This window comes from Schistocerca americana, chromosome 1, assembly GCF_021461395.2.
Source record: "Schistocerca americana isolate TAMUIC-IGC-003095 chromosome 1, iqSchAmer2.1, whole genome shotgun sequence".
NCBI classification, from domain to species: Eukaryota; Metazoa; Arthropoda; class Insecta; order Orthoptera; family Acrididae; genus Schistocerca; species Schistocerca americana.
Genome location: NC_060119.1, coordinates 591,548,313 through 591,573,560, shown reverse-complemented (window position 1 = coordinate 591,573,560; position 25,248 = coordinate 591,548,313). Strand labels below are relative to the sequence as shown.

General features: G+C 43.3%; 1 protein-coding gene across 1 annotated transcript in view; it reads left to right on the top strand.

Annotated features, from left to right (window-relative positions):
* The window catches only part of LOC124606767 (high-affinity choline transporter 1), a 360,300-nt gene that overhangs the window by 307,511 nt on the left and 27,541 nt on the right, over positions 1 to 25,248 (top strand). Inside the window, exons 9-11 of the mRNA XM_047138825.1 lie at positions 10,592 to 10,809; positions 15,249 to 15,352; positions 18,182 to 18,454. Of these exons, the coding sequence (XP_046994781.1) occupies positions 10,592 to 10,809; positions 15,249 to 15,352; positions 18,182 to 18,454 (595 nt within the window). The remainder of the gene's footprint in view (positions 1 to 10,591; positions 10,810 to 15,248; positions 15,353 to 18,181; positions 18,455 to 25,248) is intronic.

The window sequence follows — 25,248 nt, the reverse complement described above, 5'->3', positions numbered from 1 at the left end:
GGTACTACAGAAGAATGCTGAAGATTAGATGGGTTAGCCGAGCGGTCTGAGGCGCTGCAGTCATGGACTGTGCGGTTGGTCCCGGCGGAGGTTCGAGTCTCCCTCGGGCATGCATGTGTGTGTGTGTGTGTGTTTGTCCTTAGGATAATTTAGGTTAAGTAGTGTGTAAGGTTAGGGACTGATGATCTTAGCAGTTAAGATTTCACACACATCTGAACATTTGATTAGATGGGTGGATCACATAACTAATGAGGAGGTACTGAATAGAACTGGGGAGAAGGGAAATTTGTGGCACAACTTGACTAAAAGAAAGGATCGGTTGGTATGACATATTCTGAGGCATCAAGCGATCACCAATTTAGTATTGGAGGGCAGCGTGGAGGGTAAAAATCGTAGAGGGAGATCAAAAGATGAATACACCAAGCAGATTCAGAAAGATGTAGCTTGCAGTAGGTACTGGGAGCTGAAGAAGCTTCCACAGGATAGAGTAGCATGGAAAGCTACATCAAATCACTCTTTGGACTGAAGGGAACAACAACAACAACAACAACAAAAACGGAGACCCTTTTAAGCCATTGCCTACATGAAACTCTTGTCATCACAGGGATGTGATTAAGCTTGAGCTGGACGGGATTCCTGATTTATGTGATGTGCGGCAGCTTGCTTTAAATGTAATTGATATGGCCGTGCGGTTCTAGGCGCTGCAGTCTGGAACCGCGAGACCGCTACGGTCGCAGGTTCGAATCCTGCCTCGGGCATGGACGTGTGTGATGTCCTTAGGTTAGTTACGTTTAACTAGTTCTAAGTTCTAGGGGACTAATGACCTCAGAAGTTGAGTCCCATAGTGCTCAGAGCTATTTTTGTAATTGATATAAGTTAATGCATTTGGACAAAAGGAAAACATCATGCAATATTATTAGACAGTTTAATGATACGCTTCCTGACTGAGTCACTTCGATGAAATATCTAGGTGTAACATTAAGAAACGACGCAACGTTTTTGTACAACACCACGTAATAAGCACTCATCAAAAACTACTGTCCAAAACACAGAATAATGCCACACCTCTCAGATGCATCAGTGGTGTGATGCGATTGTCGTAGCTGCAGGAACAATTCAGCATAGCTTCGCTGTCTCTTCTATTGCGTTCACTGACCCCAAGCAGGATGTGTATTTTGGCCAACTATTCATCAGTAAGCGTATTCATAGTACTGTGTATCACTGTTATCGTACATTTAGCCCTGCTAGACAAAGAAACCCGAGACAGAACCAAGGAGTATAAAAAGCAAGCTTGAGAACGAAGAATAAAGTGGGAATTACTGATTCTGAACGGAACAATTTTATTTCTAAACAAGGCACTCAGCGGATTCTGTCGACACTACAGTACCAATATTAATATGGATAAGAGTAAGAAAGAGAACGAAATGCAATTACTCTGTAACGAGCCATTGGAGACTTAAAACAAAATACTGAGAAAATACCTTTGCATTCCAGTGCGTCATATTATTCCCCAATGTTTTGCCTAGAAAACTGTACTTGTCAACATTATCTTCGTTCAACGCGACAGCCTCACGCCGGCTTACTGCGATGGCCTCTATGCCCTCATGGTACCACGCTGCTGGTGGACGTCGGGACCACGTATGGCTGCATAAATGATCTTCCCATCATCCACGTACTGCTTCCCATGCAGTGCATCCCTCATTGGGCCAAACTCGTTACCCTTTATGATATTATGTTAGGCAGCGAGGAATCCAGCGGGCACACACCTCTGAGAGCCCCAACAGGTGGACGAGCGTGTCAGCACTACCAACAGAGACGTTCAATTGTGCAGCGAGGTATCTGATTGTGATCCGTCGATCACTTCGTGTCCACATGTTCCAACATTGCAGGAGTCACAGTTGCGTGAGACCTGCCAGCACAGGGGAGCTCGGGCGGGTTTGCGCAACTTCGTTCCAGTGACGACAGGCGCCTCGCCCAACCACTCATCGTGCTTTTGTTCACTTTTAGGTGTGCGTAACCATTCTGCAAACGCCTGTGTACATGTGCGATGCTCTGATTTTCCTCCAAAAGAAACTCAATGATAGCTCTCTGCTTTGAACGCATCTCTCTTACAGACACCATTTTGAAGGTTACGTACAGCACCGCCACCAGTCAGAACTTCCTGAAACCAAAGGGCTGAAGCGAAAATATTACATTATGCCCCATACCAAACTCCATAGTTTCTCAACCACATCTGGCCCAGAAAAAAAAATGGTTACACTGCCTACTGAATGCCCCTTGTATAACCTCTAAACCTTTGTCGGTTGGGCTCTGGTTCACCCCGTACGCAAGCTTTACATTATTAATAGCTTTTTTTTTACGTATCTCGTTTTGATACTCACGTTTCATATACGCCATAGACGTCAACGGGTTAGTGCAGTTCTGATGCACCCACAACTTCGGTATGCCTCATATTTGTTTCTCAAAGTGCTTTCGTCACTACACAAAATCTTAACTACCGAATCTAAACTACATTGCCTGAGAAAAAGCACCCAGAAATCGTCGTCGGATGTCAGTGTAACTTCGTGCATGTACACACCGTTGGCGGGTATGTAAATGACCAGAAATGCAATTTTCTGTGACGAGTAGAACGGCTACCAGAGTGCATTAATATCGTTCGCGTTTAGTGTTGTTGGCAGGCCTGGTAGGGGATGTAAGAGGCGTCAACAGCGATAGATATCGGATGATCATTGTGGAGGACACGAATATACCACGTACGTGTGAGACAACGTTGTCAGTACCTAACAGATTTTGCTAGAATTTTGCTATATTCAGATTTGTGTGTCTTTCGGATATGACAGTGGCCAGATGTTGGACAGCATGGGAACATGAGGGAAAGTATACTCGTCGTCAAGGTTCCGGTCAACGACGTGTGATCACCGCAGTAAAGGATCGCCGTATTGAGCACCAAGCACATCGTAACTCCTCATCTGCGTCTGCCATCCGAGAAGAACTAATGAATTGCAGGTAACATTCTCTGTCATCCTGCACTCGGCGAGTAGCAGCCGACCGACTTTAGAATAACCGCCCCATGTGCAGGCCTCCGCCGTTAACACCACACCACAAACGGCGGCATTTGGAGTGACTGCGTGAGCGGGAAGCATGGACTGCTCATGAGTGGTGTCACACTGTGTTCAGCGATATCTCGTGCATCTGCACTACCCTCGACGGCCACCACTGGTGAGTACTGCGGCGACTTTGGTAGGTGGTCTCATACGTCCATTGTGTTGGAGAAGCACAGCGGTGTTACTCCTCGCATCAAGTCGCATGTAGCCATATAGTATAACTTCAGGAAGCGATTGCTAGTGATTGAGGGAACTCTTACGGCACAGACATCATTCACCCTCTTGTCTTTTCTCTCAGCTAACATCGTATGGCGCCATTTTTTCAAAGAAATGCTCTTCCATATGTAGCAAATATCTCCATGGGTTGTCTGCTTGATGGTGAGGCGCTCTCGTGCCCAGAAAGTACCCCAGATCAGTTCCACCAAGTAGCACACCTGCTCAACTGTCCCTGACAGAATATGTGTGAGATCAGCTCGAACTTCATCTTCGTGCCAGTGCCACAATCCAAGATATCAAGGACTAGTTACAAATATTGTAGGCGAGGTTGCGTCAGGAGCGGATACAATGGCATTTCGAGACTCTTTCCAACCGAACTAAAGCATCAATCAAAGTAAAGAGGGTGTGCAACGTCATACAGATGAGAGGGCTCATACGTACGAGTTATTTGTAAATGTGACTCGATTTCGTTGTCTTTGAAATGACTTACATGCCCTCACAACCCATGAAGTTTAGTTTCGTTTCTTCCTCCCTTCTGGGTGCTTCACTATATTTGTCAGTCATCTGCATGTTCATAAGGCAGCAGCACACACCACTTGCTACACCTGGAATAACTTTCCGTAAGTAGGAATTTATTTGATGTGAACATTTAAACTTGCTGGTAGATTAAAACTGTGTACCGCACCGAGACTCGAAATCGGGACCTTTGCCTTTCGCGGGCAAGTGCTCCACCATCTGAGCTATCCAATCACGACTCACGCCCCATCCTCACAGCTTTACTACCGCCACTACCTCGTCTCCTACCTTCCAAACTTCACGTATTCGTTTGGAGAAATTTAGGAACCAGCTGAAACTGGAACATGATGGTGAGTGCACCATGTTTTGGATGTATGTGCACCAGGCTCATGACAAGAAGTTTTTACATGGCCTGCTGCTTGAACGTACGTCTACGAGTCACATCTGAAAAGGGATATAAGTAAACACATGTACGTTGCTGGTTTCAGCTCTTTCCTTCATTATTATAACTGTAAGACGACAACCGAACTAACAAGCCTTCTGGCTGTTATAATTATCTGAACTGGTAGGTTCGACCAAGAGACAGATCACGCTCCGTGAACTGAGATACGGAAATAAAACTGACTTGCAAGAGATTGAACTATATGAATAGAATCACCCTCACACGGGCGGTTCTTACAAAACGCGTTATAGGTTTGCTAATTACGAGGGGGTCACTTAACTACTGAATAAAAAAGCTTTCGCCCAGTTTGATCCCAATTTATTACAAATACTCCTTGCGATCACATACGTAAAGGACAAAGTAATAATTACACATAAACTTGATTAATAAAAGTAACTACCAATTACAAGCACTGGAACCAACGTAAAACAGAGTTTGGTTGGTTTGGCAATGCCTGCAAGGAGCAAGAGAGATGGTACTGATCATTTTCTCAACAGGTCATTCTCGAAGAATCAGAACAGCAGATGAGTATGCAGTGATTGCCCTGATCACGCCAGAAAGACTTACAGAATCCACATCCAAATGATAAACCCTGCTCGGTGATGGATGAGAAGCTTGCTCTCCTTCCCGGATAGCCTGTGCTGCCAGATATTCTCACCGTGGTGGGAGAGTTGGAGAACTGAGTTCTACATAAGGCTGGGCGTGCTGACAGCCACCATTCATCAACCACAGTGTGATGGACTGACCCTCAAAAATTCAAGTCTGTCTTTTACCGCGCCTCCAAAGTCAGAGTCTCTCTCTCCGCGTCCTGATCCAGAGAATCTGCTTCTGCACGTAACGGAAACCCGTGTGTCCTCTTCCGCACCTATATCCAGAGTGTCCCAGAAATTCTATTTCCTCTGCTCTCTGCACAAAACCCACACAAAAGATACCTCACCAATGACAGGGCTTCGCCAGCAACAGGCCAACGATATTTTTTAAAACAGCAATCCACTGCCTCACTTAGAAAATATTTTACGAGGTATTCAATCAGCTGCTTTTCACTTATAAAATTTTGAGAAAACCAAGTTCCAAATTCCCAGTCCTCGGACGTCCTTTTTCGTCGCCCAACGACTGACCGCACTCGCCTTTCTGGCGACACAGTGAACAATACGGCAGTGCTTAATTTCTAAGTTTTTTACAAAGTAATGTACCGAAATAAGGTTTTTGAACATAATTCGTTATAATCATAACAAAAAACATAAGATTTAATGTAGCAACAGGTGCTACCGTCTGTCCCTGTAGCAAAGTCACTTTACTTTCTAGTCCTGCTCGATGCAAATCGGCACAAACTGGTAATGTTCGTGACTATGAGCATGTTTCCAACTGTTGCTAGCCGCATTGTACGAACAGTTCCATTGTAGCTGATCGATGACCGTGTGTCCAGTATTAATTAATAAAGCTTTTTAATGATGAACGACGATAGAGATATTCCTAGCCCACTGGAGTCACTTACAATTCCGACTTCCCGAAGAGTTAGTAAAAACAAAGCACGATGTGACAGCAGACGAGGAGTCAGATGTGAAGCAAATGCTGTCAGTATCATTTGTCTTCTACTGATTCAGTTGTAATGCAACTGGACTGATTTAATTTCATATTCATTATTACAAATAAGCACCACCTTTGAAATCGAAAATCCCGGTAACACGACTTCACGAAACTTTAATTCCGTGTGCCGCGCGCCCAGTTGATCAGCTGTTGCGGCATAAATTACGACAAATAAGAAACAAAATTTTTGTGAATTGACATTATACAGATGCTCATGTTGAAACACTTCTAGCGTTATTCTTTTCTAATTGAGACAAGTACCTCGCCCCACGCCTCTGCAAATCGCCTCACGCTGCTCACCCATTGTCACGTCCACTGGTGCCGGCGCAGCGGCAAATTGCATTGCGATGTGATACGCTTGTGCTACTTTAAATCTCCTGTTTCGACTTGTTACAGTGAGTTAAAGAAAAAGAAAAAGTCCTTGGGGAGCGGGGGTGCCGGAACGCCATTCCGGTGCGTTCTGGCCGAAATGAAGCCCTGCAGTAGGGGACCCCGTAAACTGCTGCGTGGCGGTCAGTGCCCGGGTCGCTGACCCCAGCTCCAAGCAGCCTCGTCTTTAGATCGTCTGTTCTCCCCAGGGTGCTGAAGGAGCTGGCCGCCAGAGGCTCCTGCTCCCTTCTGCTGGTGGTCCATCCAAGATCCGTAAAACACAACAAACATGGGACGTGCGATTAACTACACAGATAGAGAGAAATTAAAACATGTGTTAGCGCCTTTATTTTTGCAGTCACCGATATCACTCATAATTATCAGCATCAGGTATTCATGAGTTGTTAGACACACGATACGGATTACAATAAACTGAATCAATGCAATGATGCTTGAAAAGTGCCAATGCACCATTTGACTGACGCATTTCAATATGTAGGTACAGATGGGAAGCAGTTTTAATGAATGTTTGTGCTGCCATGTTTCACTATAGCGCCAGCTTATACCGTTTTGAAAACAAACTAAAACCAATTACAGTATCCTCATAGATATTTTCATGATCATAAGAGAGCATGTAACAGCAGTAACAGTTGCAGTATGTCTTTGATAACTTCTTAATTTCCTGAAAGATCTAAGAAGTTTTGTTGTTATGTTAAATCGTAAGCGAATTGAGGCTATTAGTTTAGGCACTTTGACGCCATAATGGAATCGAAACGGAGGACGACACAGAGAAGGCCGAAATACGAGACGCCTTTCTCGAAATATGTTTTACTGAGGAAGCTCGCCCTGTAGTTCTTGCTTTAAATTATCGCACGAACATCAGAAAGACGTAGAAAAACTGCACAATAGGCATCAAGACGGATTCCGAAAACATCACCTTTGAAACCCACCTTGCTCTGTCCGTCCGCGAGAATCAAAAACAGTAAAAATCGGCGCTAGGTGAATGCCTCGTACCTCGCCATTTTGGAAGCCTTTCGACACAGTTACGTATAGATGCCTGTGAACAAAATACGACAGTACGAAATACCAGACGAACTAAGTGAACTGAAGAGATTCTGCTCAGATGCAGCACAGTGTGTCATTCTCAATAGAGAGAGGTCTTCAGTGGTGAAAAAGGAATATTGAGCTGCAGCAGTGGAATGCTGTAGGGTCATTACCTTTCACAATACATATAAACGACCTATTGAATGAAGCCCTATGAGACCTTTCGCTGATGCTAATGTTGTATACAGAGAAGTCTACTTCCGCCGGAGGTTCGAGTCCTCCCTCGGGCATGGGTGTGTGAGTGTTGTTCTTAGCATAAATTAAGTTAGTTTAAGTAATGTATAAGTCTAGAATCCGATGACCTCAGCAGTTTGGTCCCTTGGGAATTCACACAAATTTGAACATTTAGAGAAATCTAAATGCTCGAAAGTTAAAGCGAAATGCAGGAAAACAAGCAGAGGATCAAATGGTTCAAATGGCTCAGAGCGCTATGGGACTTAACATCTGTGGTCATCCGTCCCCTAGAACTTAGAACTACTTAAACCTAACTAAACTAAGGGCATCACACACATCCATGCCCGAGGCAGGATTCGAACCTGCGACCGTAGCGGTCACGCGGTTCCAGACTGAAGCGCCTAGAACCGCACGGCCACACCGGCCGGCTGCAGAGGATCAAAACATCGCGTAGGGATAGGCAACTGACCGTCAACATAAGCAAATGTTTCGTACTGCGTACAAACAGGAAGAAAGACTCAGTATTCCCATAAAACATGTTGTAATATGCGTAAGGAGCGATTAAAAGAAAAATTACCGCATAGAAGTAATAGCAGGTAAGATACACTTCACACTGAGTTTCATCGGAAAACGCAGGAAATGCAGCCCATCTACAAAGAAGGCAGCTTATAAAACCCTTGTTCGACTAATATTTGAATATTGTTCGTCATTCCGGGAATTGTACCGGGTATGATTGATAAAGGAAGCAAAGAAGAGCAGAGCGTTTCGTTACAGATTCATAAAAAGAGTTCGAAAGAGCCACACAGTTTCTCAGTCAACTCCAATGGCAGACGCTACAGGACTGATGTTTTGTATCACTGTCTGGTTTACTGTTAAAGTACAGACAGCGTATGTCTCTAAAAGACTCAACTAATACCTTGCTTCGTCCTGCATATATCTCGTGAAAATGTCACTAAGGTAAAATTAGATAGTTTGCAGTCCACACGGAGGCTTTCCAGCAGTCGTTCTTCACCTGAAGGATTTACGAATGCAACAGGAAAAAGGGGGAAGTAACAGCTGTAGACAATGTAGCTACTGTCACACACCGTAGGGTGGCTTGCGGATTACAGATATGGAGTAGATGTAGCTATATTAAAAATCAGGCGATTGTTGTCGAAATTAAGGACATTACTTTCTAGTAGGGAGGTTTCAATTATAGTCGCAATGCACGAATGCACCGAAGCATATTAGGCATCAAGGAGTACAAGACCTCAGAGTTACTGCCCTTAAGTTTCAGGATTTTTCAGACTGTCGGAAGGAGCGCCGCAGCACAGACAGCAAGCTGGAGCGGTGGATCTATGATCAGACAGCAGCACAGCGCAAAAAAGCTGGCGAGACGACAGGATGGCAGGCTATCTACACACGTCAACAGAAGTTATGCATCACCCTACATGTTAAGCTCTTGTGTTACTATTGTTATTGTTCATGTACCGATCGGCAAATCACCCCTGACGTTGTTTATAAACGTACATAGTTACGCGTAGAGCGCCGAACTTGAATAGATTGAGTGACTTCAGTTGAAAGTAAAGAGCCTGTAGGGACGCATTAGAGACGTCTTTGGAACAGTAGAGTGAAATTTCATCATGTCACGAATGACAATCGCGAACAGTAATCGGATCTGCATCATCACGCTACGCGCCGAAGGCTTGTCAAGCAGGAAATTCGCCCGATTTCTATAGCGGTGTCACAGTGATGTGGCGCGACGTGCAATCGGTTCCAACTGAAATGTAACGTTGAGGACTCACATCGGACAGACCGAAAACGATCGACAGGTGCACAAAACGATTGATATCTACAAATTTTTAGTGAAAAAAGTGGGCTGAATGGACCAGAACTGAATTCAGTGTTCGAAGTGGCTGCAGGACGTTATGTATCACATCGGACAGTTAGGAGAAGATTTCATGATGGTGAGCTGTAAGTCACATACCACAGCCTAATGGACTTTCTTACAGAAGGCCAAACAACCATCCAAAATAGAGGCTCCTGGATAGGCACTGGAAGTTGTTAACGGACGAAACTGATTTGTTTGGTTCAAATGGTTCAAATGGCTCTGAGCACTATGGGACTCAACTGCTGAGGTCATTAGTCCCCTAGAACTTAGAACTAGTTAAACCTAACTAACCTAAGGACATTACAAACATCCATGCCCGAGGCAGGGTTCGAACCTGCGACCGTAGCGGTCTTGCGGTTCCAGACTGCAGCGCCTTTAACCGCACGGCCACTTCGGCCGGCTGATTTGTTTGTACCCTGATAATCGCAAACAACGTGTTTGGTGACAACCCGGTAGTATCGAACGCCTCCGACCCTATGCCCCATGTCTGCAACAAGGTGATGGAGCGGGTTTCTAGGGTGGCATTACATGGACCACCGTCCATCTATCGTGGTTGTTGAACGAAGTCTCACTAGTTTATGGTACAGGGACGAGATTCTGCCGGGGTCGACAGAAATGAACTGTTTTTGAACGTGGACGTCGACCATGTTCTCAGGGCGACTTATCCAGAATCGACATTGCAGAACGGAACAATTTGGACCAGGGATGCCTTGATTATCTCGTAGATATTATGCCACGGCGGATTCAAGGCTGCATTTGAGCAAGAGGAAGTTTCACCGTATATTCACTTGACCTAGGAATGCTGGGAAGTATTCCCCTTGGGAAACAGACGAAGTTGTCGTCCCATAAACGTTTGTTACTTCGAATTAGTGATCTGGAAGCAGTGGAAATAAATATTCGTGCGTGTGCCATGAAATTCGGAACAAACGGGTGGTGCTGAACTATTTCTGAATGTGTGTGTGTGTGTGCGCGCGCGCGCGCGCGCGCGTGCTCGGGCGCCTGTGTGTGTGTGTGTGTGTGTGTGTGTGTGTGTGTGTGTGTGTGTAACGCCCGGGGGCTATGCACAGTGGGCTGTACTACGTGAGACGGGCTGGCCTGGACGATACACAGGTTGGGCCGTCTGAAGCCGCCCCGTGCTCGACCCTAGTTTTAAGCTCCTCATGCAAACCAGCCACATCAGCAGTCGGCCCACTCTCTGGTACGTTGCAGCGTGGAACGAGACGGCGTACCACGGGCCGTGGCCGCTGACGGAGGACGAGACGTCGATGATCCTGCCGATGGTGCTGCAGTACCTTACCCCCGACTACGTGTCCTTCTTCGGGCTGGGCGCTGTCTCTGCGGCTGTCATGTCTTCGGCTGACTCCAGCGTGCTGTCAGCGTCCTCGATGTTCGCCAGGAATGTTTATAAGCTTATCTTCAGGCAGCGCGTACGTATTTCTTGTGAATTAGTTGCATTTTCCATAGATCTACCGAATAATTTTTTATGAAAGTGACATCGAATGAGTCAGTTTGAAAGATTTACTTAAATTTTTTTCTATTGTTAATGAAGTAATTCTTTCAGTCCTCTTCATGCAACTGCACTCAAAAAACAAAAATATGACTTTGTGAACACCACACACGAGCAGTATTATTACTGCTCGCTTTTGAGCAATCAGTGTCTTCTAAGTGGTGTGCTACCGCAGGAAATTCTTCCATAAGCCATTCTGAATACTATTATACAAAATATGTCAGGAGGTTCATTCGTTTATTTCCAAAACCAACAATTATGTTGAATATGAAAGTAGCTGAACTTAAATATTTGAGCACCCTCAGTAATATGCTTCTTCGAGCTCAAGTTTTCATCAATATGTGCACCCAAAGATTTGAAACATGCTTCCTGGTTTACTGGCTGCTGTTCAAGCGCTCCGTCAGTTGTTGGCATGGCTCTCTTCCTCGAACGGAACTGTATATAATGTGTTCTCAAAATTAAGGGACAGTCCATTTTCCAGAGAACAGATTTTAAGAGTTCTTTGAAAAACAGTCTGATAATTGAGGCACTTAATGGTGTAGTTTAAGCAAGCAGATACTTTTGCTAAAGAAATAGAAAGGTACTACGCTTCAGCTTCGCATGCAATAAGTCTGCCACTCAACCAGGCAACTTCGAGTCAGGCTGCGAGCACTTGCCTCTGCTGAGTTCTCATCGCAGCACTGTATCTAAAAAAGTGTTACTTATGGAACTGGCGGTCTTCCTCTTTGAACATTTTTTTGGTTTACTTTTTTCATCTAGCTCTCACTTCTTTGGTGTAGATTTGCTGATTCATAATAACGTGAAGAGGAGGCGTGGCCGGGGAAGAGAATTGATGAGAGACGTTTCACTCTCAACTCAAGCAGGGAACTTGTAACCTCCCCCTCTCTTATCGACCTTAATGACAGTGAAAAATGAAACCGCGTGTACCTAATGGGAATTTTGGAAAAGCAATCGTCACTGAAGTTAACCTGTCGGTAAAGAGGGAGGAAAGGGTTACATCTAAATGAAAGGAAAAATGCAAGTGAAACTGGTGGAAATTAATTTTGAAATAGGGATAAAGTTAATAAAGAAAGTAAATGTGCGGCCGTTACGTTAACAATCAACTAGCGGTAATTAGATATTTGAGATTTGGGGGAAATTACGGTCGCCAGTCCTATGGACAATTACTATAATAACTGAAAAAGAAAGGTTATTACACATATAATTAGCACTAGAAGTGTGGCAACTGAAGGTTGACACGTGTAATGTGAAAACTGAAAGTTTATCAGAAGTAATAAATTTCGCTACACTTAATTTAGCAAAAGAATTAATGAAACCGGAAAATCGAAAGTTAATTTATTGACTGAAGTTAATAGTGAGCTTTCTTTCTGAAGCACATCGAAATACAGTTAGTCTTGGACTACCTCAACAATCATTTCTAAAGCTACTTGAATCTACGCAATTTAGAAAGAAGAGATTTAACTTTGAACTTGAATTAAACGATTCAGAACAATTAACAATAGTAAAATTTAGTACGTACCAAGCTGAGCTGCAGTCACAGGTAAGCTAAAATACGGTAACAAAACTCGCACTCTTAATTTGTGCTTGTGTAATCTAACTATTGTAGCCAGCTATGAATACTTAAATTGAACTTTGAAATTAAAGCAGTGAAATGGAATTATGCTGGCGTTTGAATTTCAATGACACTCGGGTTCATTTCGGAAAAGGAAGGGACCCTGCTTGGCAATGCAATTGGGACAATGAGCAACAAAGGTTCATGCTAAGTTGCTGTAATTTTGCGAGGCAAATGGAACAATTTGAAAAGCTGAGGTCTGCCATACAGTATTGAAACTTTACGTGCTTTTAGTCTTCCTTGTTGGTTGATTGAAGGTTTGAAGCCGTCGATCGAGGAGGTGGCGACAGTCACTCATTGTCGGCCGTCGCTGTTGCAGAAGCTGGATGTTGGCGCGCCTTCTTCTCGACACGGTCACCAGGCGAAACGGGCTCTTGATGTGCGCCAGCTAATGCTTCCCGTCCGCGACACCATGTCAGAAACTATCATCGCGAGTCGAGCGCAATTACATGCTGCCAAACCCCGAAAGCGCGGCAACTCGCGGGAGCGTCACACAACACACCTGCTCCACTCGCTACCCCAGCCAGACTCCCACCGCTCTGCCCGCGCTCCACGCGGCAGAGTTAACACTACCAAAGATCCTACACACTTTGATTCTTCACTCGACCTATCGATGTAATCGTTCGATAGCAGTTTTCCCTAGGCAAGACCCAGCGTAAAAATACAAATAATATTTACGAAACAAACCAATTATACATTGACATAAATGCATAAATATATACATACAAATAGTAAAACAATTACAATATACGAAGACACAGAAATGTTATATATTCAGGTAACAAAAATAAGAAAAAATTATAGTACAATAGATGGAAATAGGAGGATATGCATTTCCGGCGTTACAAACTGAAGTCATTGTTAACCGACGTAACACAAAAGTGGTTAAACAATGAATTTACTATGGAGCAGACGAGATCGAAATCAGAACTTACTCTGTATATGACAGTCAGCATGTTAGGGGTGCAGGTAAAAATATTGCGATAATTGGTACCTTAATATGTACCTATTTCAGTGTATTACATTAATGCGGTGTCTGTATTTGGAGGTGTCTGTGAAGTTTGATGCAATGTTCCTTCGAACATACATGCATGTCTTTTCTCATTTACACACCACTAGTCTCTTCAAAAGATAACTAAGTGTAGTAACAAAATACAACGTCTTGGCCAGATTTTAATACAAACATCCTGAACTATTTGTCATCACACCTTTTCCTTTCATCTCTGGGACCGATGACCTCGCTGTTCGGTCCCCTGCCTCAAGTCAACCAACCAATCAATTAACCTTTGATCCCGCTATGCCCAGAAATTTCACATCATTCCATTAGCTTTCTAGTAATGCGGGTACCACTGTTTTTTCTTCAGGGTCTGTTTGTTTCAAAACATGATAAATTCGCTGTGGACTACATGAAATTACTGTCATTTCATCAGATTAAGTGAGTTCAGGATTAGATGTAGTTTTTCGCCGTAAGCAAACAAGACACTGGAAGAAAAAAATGATAAACTACGGGAAAGAACAGGGCCTGAAATCAAGCCCAACGGCGTATAGAAATAGCTTGAAATGATATATTCCCCTTCATTCTGAAGCGCTTGCATGATTATTGTTCAAGCTACAAAAAGCATGTAATGCTATAGTTACGCAGATAAGTTTTATGTTTAAATATCTGAAGAACTTAAAACTTGGTATATTTATAATTCTGTTGTGGATTTAAATCTTTACTTGTAATGACCATCTACTTCTGTGCGGACCCTCTGGGAACTTCATTTTAGGAGGGCACTGAGTAACTGAATTTTAACCTTAGTCCAGCACTTTTTGTGAAACAAGCGCGAAAACTCATTACAATAAAATTTAAAGTGATAACACAGCATGGTACTGAAATGGCTAAAGCATACAGAAACATTTCCTTTGCGATGTGATCTTTATCGATGACTGATGCATACAAAACTCGTATTACCTCTGTGTAAACTAATTTACTCGTTTCATTTTTTTTGATAAATGTGCCCTGTCCAGTTTTTTGATACTAAGTGTGCTGTAGAGCTTCATACATTTAGAAACTAGGTTTAGGGGAATTGTGGCTATCATTTGTACGACATTCGACGCATCTCGATGAAATAATGGTTTATTTGAATATACTGGACGAATGCGACAGTCAGTGTCAGCAACACTATTCGTTATTCGTTAAAAAAATGAAATACGTGAATGGCTTCTGTTACGTTCATTGTAAAAACCACCCTTCTCCCATCTTATGGTTCGGAATAATGTAACCTTTAGCACTCTCAGTTATTTGTAGCTAGTGATGTTCCGCCCACATTAGAGGATTTATCTCTCGCTGCATTGTGTAACGGAAAATGTATGCAAACCAGGTTCCTGTGCTCAAACAGTTTTTCGAGTCTACTTACAGTTGCCTCACTTGGGGCTTTTGGCTTCCGGACAAGGGTAAACCACTGAGAAATGAAAGGGAAGCAGTGCCTCTGCTAATCAGACACAAATCTTGAGCCACTACATTCTTAGAAGAAGGTGGCTCACTAATATCATTAATCACAAAATCCAATTTGCGTTCCTTTGGTATGCGTTTGAAAAATATTTTTTCTTCTACTGAGCTACGCTTACTTTCGGGTTATATTGCAACGAAATGCATAAATTCTTTTTGGTGTACTTTGAGAGGCCATTGAAAATGAGTCGCCGAAAAAGATCGAACTTGTGCAGAGTGAAAATCCGATGGTGAGCGAGGCTTGCTTGTGTTACAGGCCTCCGAGATGGAGATCATCTGGGTGATGCGGGTCTCCATACTGGTGGTGGGCGTCCTCTCAACCATCATGGCGCTCACCATTCCCTCCATTTACGGCCTCTGGTAAGTTAATGTAGTACCTCTGCATCTTTCTTTTCTCTGTCTCCTCTCACCATTTCTCGAAAAATCTGGTCTGACATCATAAATCGTCTGTCAAATGGACAACCCACGTCCCGCCCCCTCTGCCAAGTATTCTCCTTGACGACACCCGAAGAATAACTCCAGGGGAAAGTATGGAATACAACGGCAAAAACCGGCAGTAATGGCCGGGAAGGCAGTGTGCTAACGACATGTCGCCTCCATTCACCATCTCCACAACCCTCACTATTGACATTCCAATTCAAACCTTTCTTTTCAAGAGTATAAGCCCGTCTTAGGAATAAAAGCAAAATTGGGATTTCAGCAAGCGACAACAAGCATCATGAAAAACTCTAAGGAAGAATTTAAAATGGCGAAAATTATAACAAGCGGAAGATGTTTGGAAACTATTCAAAGTATTATTCAAAAACATGTTACAGAACTGATAAACCGTGTAGACTGAGAATTCAGTCAGTGCCACATGCAGGTGTGCAAGTTAAGTGTGTTCCAAAAGACATAGGTCAAGGTAGTACATATATCCAGAGGGAATGTTTCTATGAGATGTGGTAGAGCACGTCAGTACAGCAGGACGAGACGATGAATTCTGCAGGGCCAGCGGAGCGGTCCGGTAACGTAAACAGGGTCCAGCGGCAATGGCGGTGAGTAGACGGCGGTGACGTGATTGAGTGACTTGCCGAAGAGAGGGGCCTTTCTCGCACTCTGTTTCTCGCCAGGTGACCGACTTGCATGGCTGGTGGTCGCGTGGCATAACTTACCGACATTTTTTTAGACATGAAGTCATTGAATGGTCTGCGACCATGTTCGAGTCAAATAAATTTATTCTTGTCCTGGTTGCCAATATTTCTTTATTTTTCACTTTTTACAATGCGTTTCGCTTTATACCATCATCAGGTTAGTGGTGCAAAAAATTTACGTAAGAATAGATACAAAAAATTCTTATGCAATGACGTGATACACGGAATGTAACACAAGACTAGGTGTCTGTGTGCGAAGCAAGGAATCGATTTACATACCTTGAGGATAAATAATATACAATCATTATTGAACATTCTTCCTATGTGATAGCTGACGTTAGAGGTAATATCATACACCGTGTTACAAAATTCTGAGCCATACGAATTCGTCTTCTCCTTTTACTTTTGTCTTGTCCCGCAGTTTTCGCAGGGTCGTCATTGTTACAATCGGGTTTGGCATGGTTAATTGAAAGGGGTGGCTGGATGCCCTTCCTGGCGCCACCACATAGCCCCCAGGACGGAATCAGTGTACTCCAGCTGTCTGCGTCTAGTGTAAACCATGAAAGTGTGCGAACGTGTTGCAAATGTCTGCGAGTCGTGTAACTCAGGCGGGATGTGAGGACCAGCCAGGTATTCACCTACTGGAATGTGGAAAACCGCCTAAAAGCCACATCCGAGCTGGCCGGCACACCGGCCCACGTCCTTAATCCGCTGAGCGGATTCGATCCCGGGCCAGCGCGCCTACCCGAGTCCAGGAAGCAGTGCATTTGCGCTCTCGGCTAACTTGGCGAGTTTGTGCCATACGGATTCTTAATTATAAATAATTTTTAAACCTTACTTAAATATTCTACATAATTTATGTGATACAATAATAACCACAATTTTGATACGTGTGTAGAGACGTACTCATGAACGTATTCAGGTGTATGCCTAATACTGGCAACAAAATTTAAAGATACAGTTGTTTATCGTGACAACAAAACTTCAAGTATAGCAATTTTAGAAAGGAAGGAAAAGTAACGATTATTATGAAAACCTGTATTTATTACAACTTATGAAGGGAACAGGATCATTTATTGTAGCCACTTATAAGGAAGAACGTGTGTGTCAACATGTGTAATGTGAACCACTGCGACGCAACTCTAAAAGTAATTGAATGCATATGAGTCTCATAATTAATCAAGATATGTAAATACTATATCAACATAACATTTTACGTTAATAAAAGTTCATTTTCCCTCTTTACTAAAATGTCTGCACTGTGAGTTTTGGTTTCGCGATAAAGAACTGTACCTTTAAATTTTGTAACCACTATTAGTTACACGACTGTAAAGGTTCATACGTATACAGGGTGGTGAGCAAATGTATGACGCGCTTGTAGGGATGTCTGAGGGCAGCTTCTAGTGAGACGTAAATGTTAAGAAAAAATACACTGCGCCGTTTCCGAGTTATTTAGCATTGAAATCAGCCAATCAGGGCGCCGCGTGCTCACATTCATGCGGCCTACCAGAGGCGGTGTTGCCCAGTGAGCGCTTTGCTTGGTTGACTGAAATTTGAATTTGCGCGTGCGACGAGCTGATTGCCTAACTTCAGTGCTAAATAACTCGGAAACGGCGCAACGGATCGAATTTTTTCTTGGCATTTATGTCCCAGTACAACCTGCCCTGCAAGATCCCTACAAGAGTATCAAACATTTTTTTACCGCCCTTTATATCTATGATCATATACAAAAAAGGTTATTATCGTATCACCTAAGTTATGTAGAATACATAGGAAAAGTTTACAAATTATTTACGATCAGGAATTTATGTGTCACAGAGGTTTCTAATCCGGCTTATGATGTGTCTAACACCACCTCGTGTTTACACTTTAACACGGTATGTGGTATGAGCCGGGTTGCTCACTGATGGTAAGGAAGAATGTTCCATAATGCGTATATGCCATACATCCGTATTCATATAAATGTTACGTTGCCAATGAAATGACAGTGTGTGTAGTAACAAGTTGTGCAGACCTACTCGCGACGTGCGACTGCAGCTGTGTGGTGTGGCGTGCGCAGGTCCATGTGCTCGGACCTGGTGTACGTGATCCTGTTCCCGCAGCTGCTGATGGTGGTGCACTTCAAGCACCACTGCAACACGTACGGCAGCCTCACCGCCTACTTGGTGGCGTTCTTCGTGCGCATCAGCGGCGGCGAGCAGCTGATGGGGCTGCCCGCGGCCATCCACTTCCCCGGCTGGGACGAGGAGAACCAGCGCCAGCTGTTCCCCTTCCGCACCTTCTCCATGCTGCTCTCGCTCATCACGCTCGTCTTCGTCTCCTGGTTCACCAGGCGAGTGTCCACCCATATTCTTCAACAGCTTCACTCGCTGATCAAGATAACAGCCCATAAAAAGTTTTTCACCAAACTCACGACTTGCATATTTTGTTTCATTTCCTTCATTTGTGTTTCCGTAGTTTCCGTAGTTGCTTCATAATTATTGAATGCTTGGCTCTGAGCACTATGGAACTTAACATCTGTGGTCATCAGTCCCCTAGAACTTAGAACTACTTAAACCTAACTAACCTAATCACATCACACACATCCATGCCCGAGGCAGGATTCGAACCTGCGACCGTAGCAGTCGCGCGGTTCCGGACTGCGCGCCTAGAACCGCTAGACCACCGCGGCCGGCTATTGAATGCTTCATAATTATTGAACGTATTTTAAATCCGTGTGTGTAACAACAAGAAAGAGCGTGTTTTTATCACGAAAACCGTTTCCTTTGTTGACGAAAAGTGTCTGTATCTACGTTACACATATACTCTGCAAACCGTGCGTGGCGGAGGGTAGCTTATACCACCATTAGTCATTTCCGGTTGCACTCACAAACAGAGCGAAGGAAAACAATTATTTAAATTTCTCCGCACGAGCCCTATTTCCTCTCATCTTCTCGCTACTTACGCGAAATTTACTTTGACGGTAGGAAAATCATCCTGCATTCAGCTTCGAATTGTAGTTCTCGAATTTTTCTCAGTTTTCCGCGCAAAGACAGTCGCTTTCATCCAGGAATTCCCACCAGAGATCAAAAAGCATCCCGTACTATTAACTTGTCGACCCCGACATGGTGCAGATCCGAAACACAAAAATAGTACTGAGGAATGGGTTGCACCTACTTTCTATTCGCGGTCGTCTTTATTGATGAAGTGAACCGCTCGTCTTTCGCACTACCGTCCTTATGTGGTCGTTCCACTTCATGTCGCCCTGCAACATTATACGTTGACGTTTAACAGACTTCAGCTTATGTACACTGTTCGGTATGCCAGTGAATGCCTCTCATAATCATTCAAGCCTACACCTTGAGAGCATTGTCATTTTAGGGCAAGGAGGTTCGTCAGTTCCAGAAGCAGCCTGCTGAAACAGCGCCCATGACAGTGATGTCTCTCGACAATTCGCTGATAATTACCATCGTAGTAATTGCCAGCACACTACGGAAGTGCTGGTAACGCAGCAGAACTTTAAATTCGATAGTCAATAGCAAAAAGGAAAAAAAAACACAGCTGATTGACGTCTTCATTCTACATAATGAAATATATAACAAGTGTTGTCCCCAATATCATGCATAACGGAAGCAAAAAGTTATAAATGTCTTAGTGTCCCCACTCAGTATTCTTCTATCACCTGATTAATATGAACTGTTGCGTATTAGCCTATCAGTTCACAACTTACTGATTCGATAGTTCTGAATCAGTTATGTTTCGCATCATCACATTTTGGGGTCGAAGACACAGAGAATCTCGTATCAAATACGACATTATTACTTCATCGTTAAAGAAGCTAATATTGTATAAATATCAAGAAATTCAAAGTTTTTCGATATTGGACACATGTAAATGAAAGAAAACCAGATTTAGCAGCGTAGAAAGTGAAACCACAGTCTAATACGTAGCCTCACCACAGTCGCGACACGCTCTGCTGCAAAAGATACCGCTGGCAGCTGTAGTGGCATTAGCGCTTCGAGCGATAGGATAGCAAACAGTGACATGGTTCTTAAGGATAATATTTGTTTTTGACTATTTTTCTATTTAATTAATGAAATAGTTATAATATTTTTACATTCCGCTCATTAGTAAACTACCAATAGATGTGAATTATCGTTAAATGAATTTAAAAACAGCCGAATCTCACTGATTCGGTGACGTAAGCTACAACTTATTCATGAAGAAATACTTGGCAACATGTGTAAAATTGAAGCTTATTCCGCTGACAGAAACAGAATATGTACATATATTTCATGCATGAGAAACATATACAGTATTCCTGCTGTTTTCTGTTCTTGTTGTGCTAGGCACTTTTCTTAACATGTAAAAATTTATAGAGTCTAATGACCGTCCATTCTTACGCTTCACTTGATTTAATAATACGAGGATACTTTTGAAAATGTAATTACATTGCTTCAAAAGCAAATGTGCTGAAGAGGCTTACCGTTTCTGCCTCATATGGAAGAACAAGTGTGGAACTGGTTTCTCATGTGTTGGCAGATATTGTTATTGCTTTTGACTTTGTATTATCATGTTTGTGTTGTTTTTCCTTCAACATTAGTTGTGGTGGATTACTTGGTGCGTTAAATGCTGTAGTTATTGCATTCCTTGCAAGTTTATCCTTGTTCCACATTCACTGATTTGACTGAAAGTGAAGTGAGAATGCACTTCATACTGTTCACTAGGTAGCCTATGTAACGTCTCTCTGTAAAATCTCGGGTCTTATGCTGTTTATTAGCCATTCTTTGTTTTTAAAGAAAACGTCATTCTTCGGAAAGTACCCGTAGGTTACAAGAGAATCCCTTCCTGCAGCCGGCCGACGTGGCTGTGCGGTTAAAGGCGCTGCAGTCTGGAACCGCAAGACCGCTACGGTCGCAGGTTCGAATCCTGCCTCGGGCATGGATGTTTGTGATGTCCTTAGGTTAGTTAGGTTTAACTAGTTCTAAGTTCTAGGGGACTAATGACCTCAGCAGTTGAGTCCCATAGTGCTCAGAGCCATTTGAACCATTTGAACCTTCCTGCAATGTACCGTTACATACTTCCCAACGTGCATAGGAAAGTAAAGAAATACAAACATGGTGTCGTGTTTTAATTATTATCGATTTTTGTGGCACTCCTTACACTCCCTGTTGTAAAAATAAATATAAACGGTACTATTCACACTCATCCGATGTCGTATTCAGAAGTGTAGATTGCTGGCTGCTTGGCGCGCTGCAATAACAGTGGGTAACGATAAAGAATATAGCGAGTGTTTTGTTGGAGTGTAGTGAAATTTAACTATAAAAACGATTTGCAGGTTATAAAAACAAGGGTGGTGTAGGTAAAGAGGAACTAGCATCCTTACATTAATAGTAGAGATGTTGGAACACGGGGAAGTAACGCAAATTATTAGGACAACAACAGAAAACCAAGTTATTCCTTCTACCGACTGAGATGTACGTGATCGCTGGAAATCACTAACATGTGACTTAATAAGATTGCTACACAAAGCCACAACGATGACGTATTGGCAGTTCAGAGCATTTCCAGGGATGGTAGAAGAAGTAAAACGGAGAATAAGTGACAAGGACCAGTGTGTTTGAATCATTTCCTGAGCCCCTCTAAACGTCTCATCACAGCGAGACAACGTTGCGTGCAGGTTTGGTGACAATTGTTGCAGGGTGAGAAGCCTGCAGCTGACGCATCGGTGGTGGAGGTGCGCTCCCGCTAGTCGTGACCCAGGCTTGGGAGAGGTGCGGACTCAGCGCCGCCTGGCCGCGTACAAAGGCGCCCAATCTGGCCATCTGCGTGAGGGCCCCTCCACAGCCAGACCCGCGGCTAGGCCTCTCCCCGCCCCTCCCTCCACTCCCTTTCAATAGCCACCCCCGCCACCAACACGTCTGCCCGCTCCTTCACAGCTCGCCGCCACCTCCGTTTATTGGAAATGTCCCTTCTCCGCGTCAAGTGTCAAATACTCGTCTTTACACCGCGCGTTAAAAGAGAAATGGAGCAGTGGGTCAGCGGAAAAAACGAAATAACCCGACGACGGTCGTTACATACTGACTGGAAAACCATGAGAGAGAGTTAATTTTATAATTGTTAATTGAGGGAATTGTTCTTAAGAATCAAAGCACGAAACAGCTTTGCTTGAAGTACTATACGAGTATGATTTCCTAGCAGTCTATGTGTGTCAGTCGGTATTGCAGTCGTCTCGGCCGATTTCCGTGTTTACATTTTGTTCGACCTGAAGATGATGGGCCGCTCTTCCCCTAATCCTCCTACGTGGGTTGTGAGCGGAGCCAAAGCCTCAGGATTGCAGTGAGAGTAGCTTCCTCAGACGGCCGTTTGCAACATCCATGGCAGAGAAACTGAAAGTACCCCCAGGAAGAAGCAGCGCACAAGAACTTCATTTGCTCGGACAGGAAATGTCCGATGAAAATGCCAATATTTTGCTCCTGATTCCGACTGGATGGAGGACTTGATTGTTAAATAATTTCGTGGAGATGTTTTGGAGCTGGCGAAATCAAAGTCGTGCGCCCTCTTTTCGGCGGAGAAACTTTAGAAGTTAGGAGAAGGTGTTGCTAATCAACAGAGTAATCTGTGAGAATCCGAAAGTGGGTTCCCGCAAGCGAACGTGGATTTCGGGTTGAATTATCCGTTTTTTTCTCTCTGAAGTTCAGTAGACAAAGACCTGAAATTAGATTGTGGAGGCAAGTAACTAGGTGGACCGTGGTGTGTAATGATCGAGACTGATTTGGCAGGCATTTTGCTGAAACTAATAAATTATATTCGTTTCGATGGAAATTTGCGTGCAGCGTTTCTAGTGTGACTTTTCCCTCACTGACTTTAAATTATATTTCCCTTGGGTTGTCGTAGCGAACCTCGGTGAGTGAGGCTAGGAACCAGATGTAAGAGATCCATTAATTCGTAGTGATGTACGTATTCCAATTCAGGGATCGGAAATTATTTCGTTTGCTACATGGCATTAATTATTGACTTTGGAATAGTGAGAAGTTTAACCCTGTTGGTGGGTTGATTGTTTGATTCGGGCGAGGAGACCAAACAGTGAGGTCATCGGTCCCATGTGATTAGGGAAGGATGGGGAAGGAAGTCGGGCAAGCCATTTCAAAGGAATCATCCCGACATTTGCCTGAAGTGATTTAGCGAATCACGGAAAACCTAAATCAGGATGACCGGACGCGGGTTTGAACTGTCGTCCTCCAGAATGCGAGTTCAGTGTGCTAACCACTGCGCCACCTCGCTCAATTTTAAACCTATCTCGCAGGTCAAAGCGAGACGGATGACCCTTGTTTTAACTTATTTCACATGTGTTGGATTACAGATAATTAATCTAGGACTGTCCAATTAAATCCGAGAAGAAGTACGTTGTGTAGTGAGTCTCGCACGCGACACATCGCCGAGAGTGCGTTGATTCAGTGCAATAACATCAGTGGGACTTGACGCGATCACACGGAAATTACAAAGTACGGACGACAGGAACATTTCAAGCAAATACAGCGTTTTTAGTCGTCACCATTAAAAAGAACAAATGAAGAGTGAAAACGTTATTAGACTAGATGTAACCCATCATACAAACTGCTCCGTTGCACGTACACTACATACGATTCGGCAACCCCGGTAAGAATACCGCAGTTTATTCTGCAGGGAAATCTTACAAATACCACATGCCGTACAAGCACAGTCAAGGCGAACTTCACATTTCAAGTGAAGTGAACGTTTAATGACTCTGTGTATACTAACTGTTCATATGCCAGAATATTACTGCTCGCCTTTAAGTGCACGTCATAAGTCATAGTTCAACTTCAAATAATTTTTGATGAATATACTATACTTCATTCTTTCACTCTAGCTATCTACCGTGTATTTTTGTTTCTAACATAACCAATGTAATGGAGAGATGGAAGCTTCGACGGAAACAGTAATAGCCCAATTATCTGCTTGTCTTGTTAGGCCTAAAGTTAATATGAAGTCAATATGAAGGTGCCACTATGTTGATTACATACGACAGAGTGACTTGGAGGAAGAATGCAAACCCGAAAAATGCAAAGTCACACCGGGACTTCCATGCTGCTCGTTCCGCATAAAGTTCATCGAAAATGGAATTGAGGAAATAAAAGTAAAGAATCATAAATGGCATTACATTTTAGCGTGGAAGAATCCACTGATAGAATTACTGATGACACTTCTGTGCGAAACTAGGGAAATACTGCAGTACCTGTTGCATGGAATAAGTAGTCTGCTGTTCACACATTGTGGAGTCAGAACAAATTAAACTAAGACAAAACTTAAGAGTTGGAGGAGGAAAGAGATTAGTGCCAAACTTAACATAAAAATTTAGGACTTAATAGTAGGCAAAGTTAAGGAATTCTGCTAGACGGAACTCAAGTTTCACGTGATGGGCGCCGAAAAGAGGACAGAAGAAGAAGGTTTACGCAGATAAAAAATGCATTCCTCACCAAAAGAATGCTTCTATTGTCGAAGAGAGGCATTAACTTGATAAGTAAATTTCAGAGGATATACGTCTGGAGCACAGTACTGTATGGAAGTAAATCATGGACAATGAAAACAGGAAAAGAAGATACTCACTGCGTTGGAGATGTAGTGCTACAGAATCTGGTGGAACGATAAGAAATTAGGATGTTTCTTTGCAGAATCGACGAGGAAAGAAATGTGTGGGAAGCTGTAGCTAGAAGAGACAGCACGATAGGACGTCTATCAAGAACAAAGAATAATTGACACTGCACTAGATCGAGGGCAAGAATGGTAGGGGAAAAGAAATTGGGCTACGTGCCTACAAAATTGTATCACTGTGCAGCATATAGTTCAGGAGGTATGACATCATAATCATTTAGAAGTGTAAAAAACCAGCTTGCGTATAAACGGAGAACAAATTACCTAGCATTTGATGAGATCAATAACCGTCTTCCAAGATAATTCCAAACATTTTGTAAACTTTTTCTCGCTTGCACTCTTAACTCAAATATACAATGAAGCACCAAAGGAACTGGTATAGGCACGTTTATTCAAATACAGAGATATGAAAACATACAGAATACGGCGCTTCGGTCGGCAACACCTATATAAGAAAAGAGTCTGGCGCAGTTG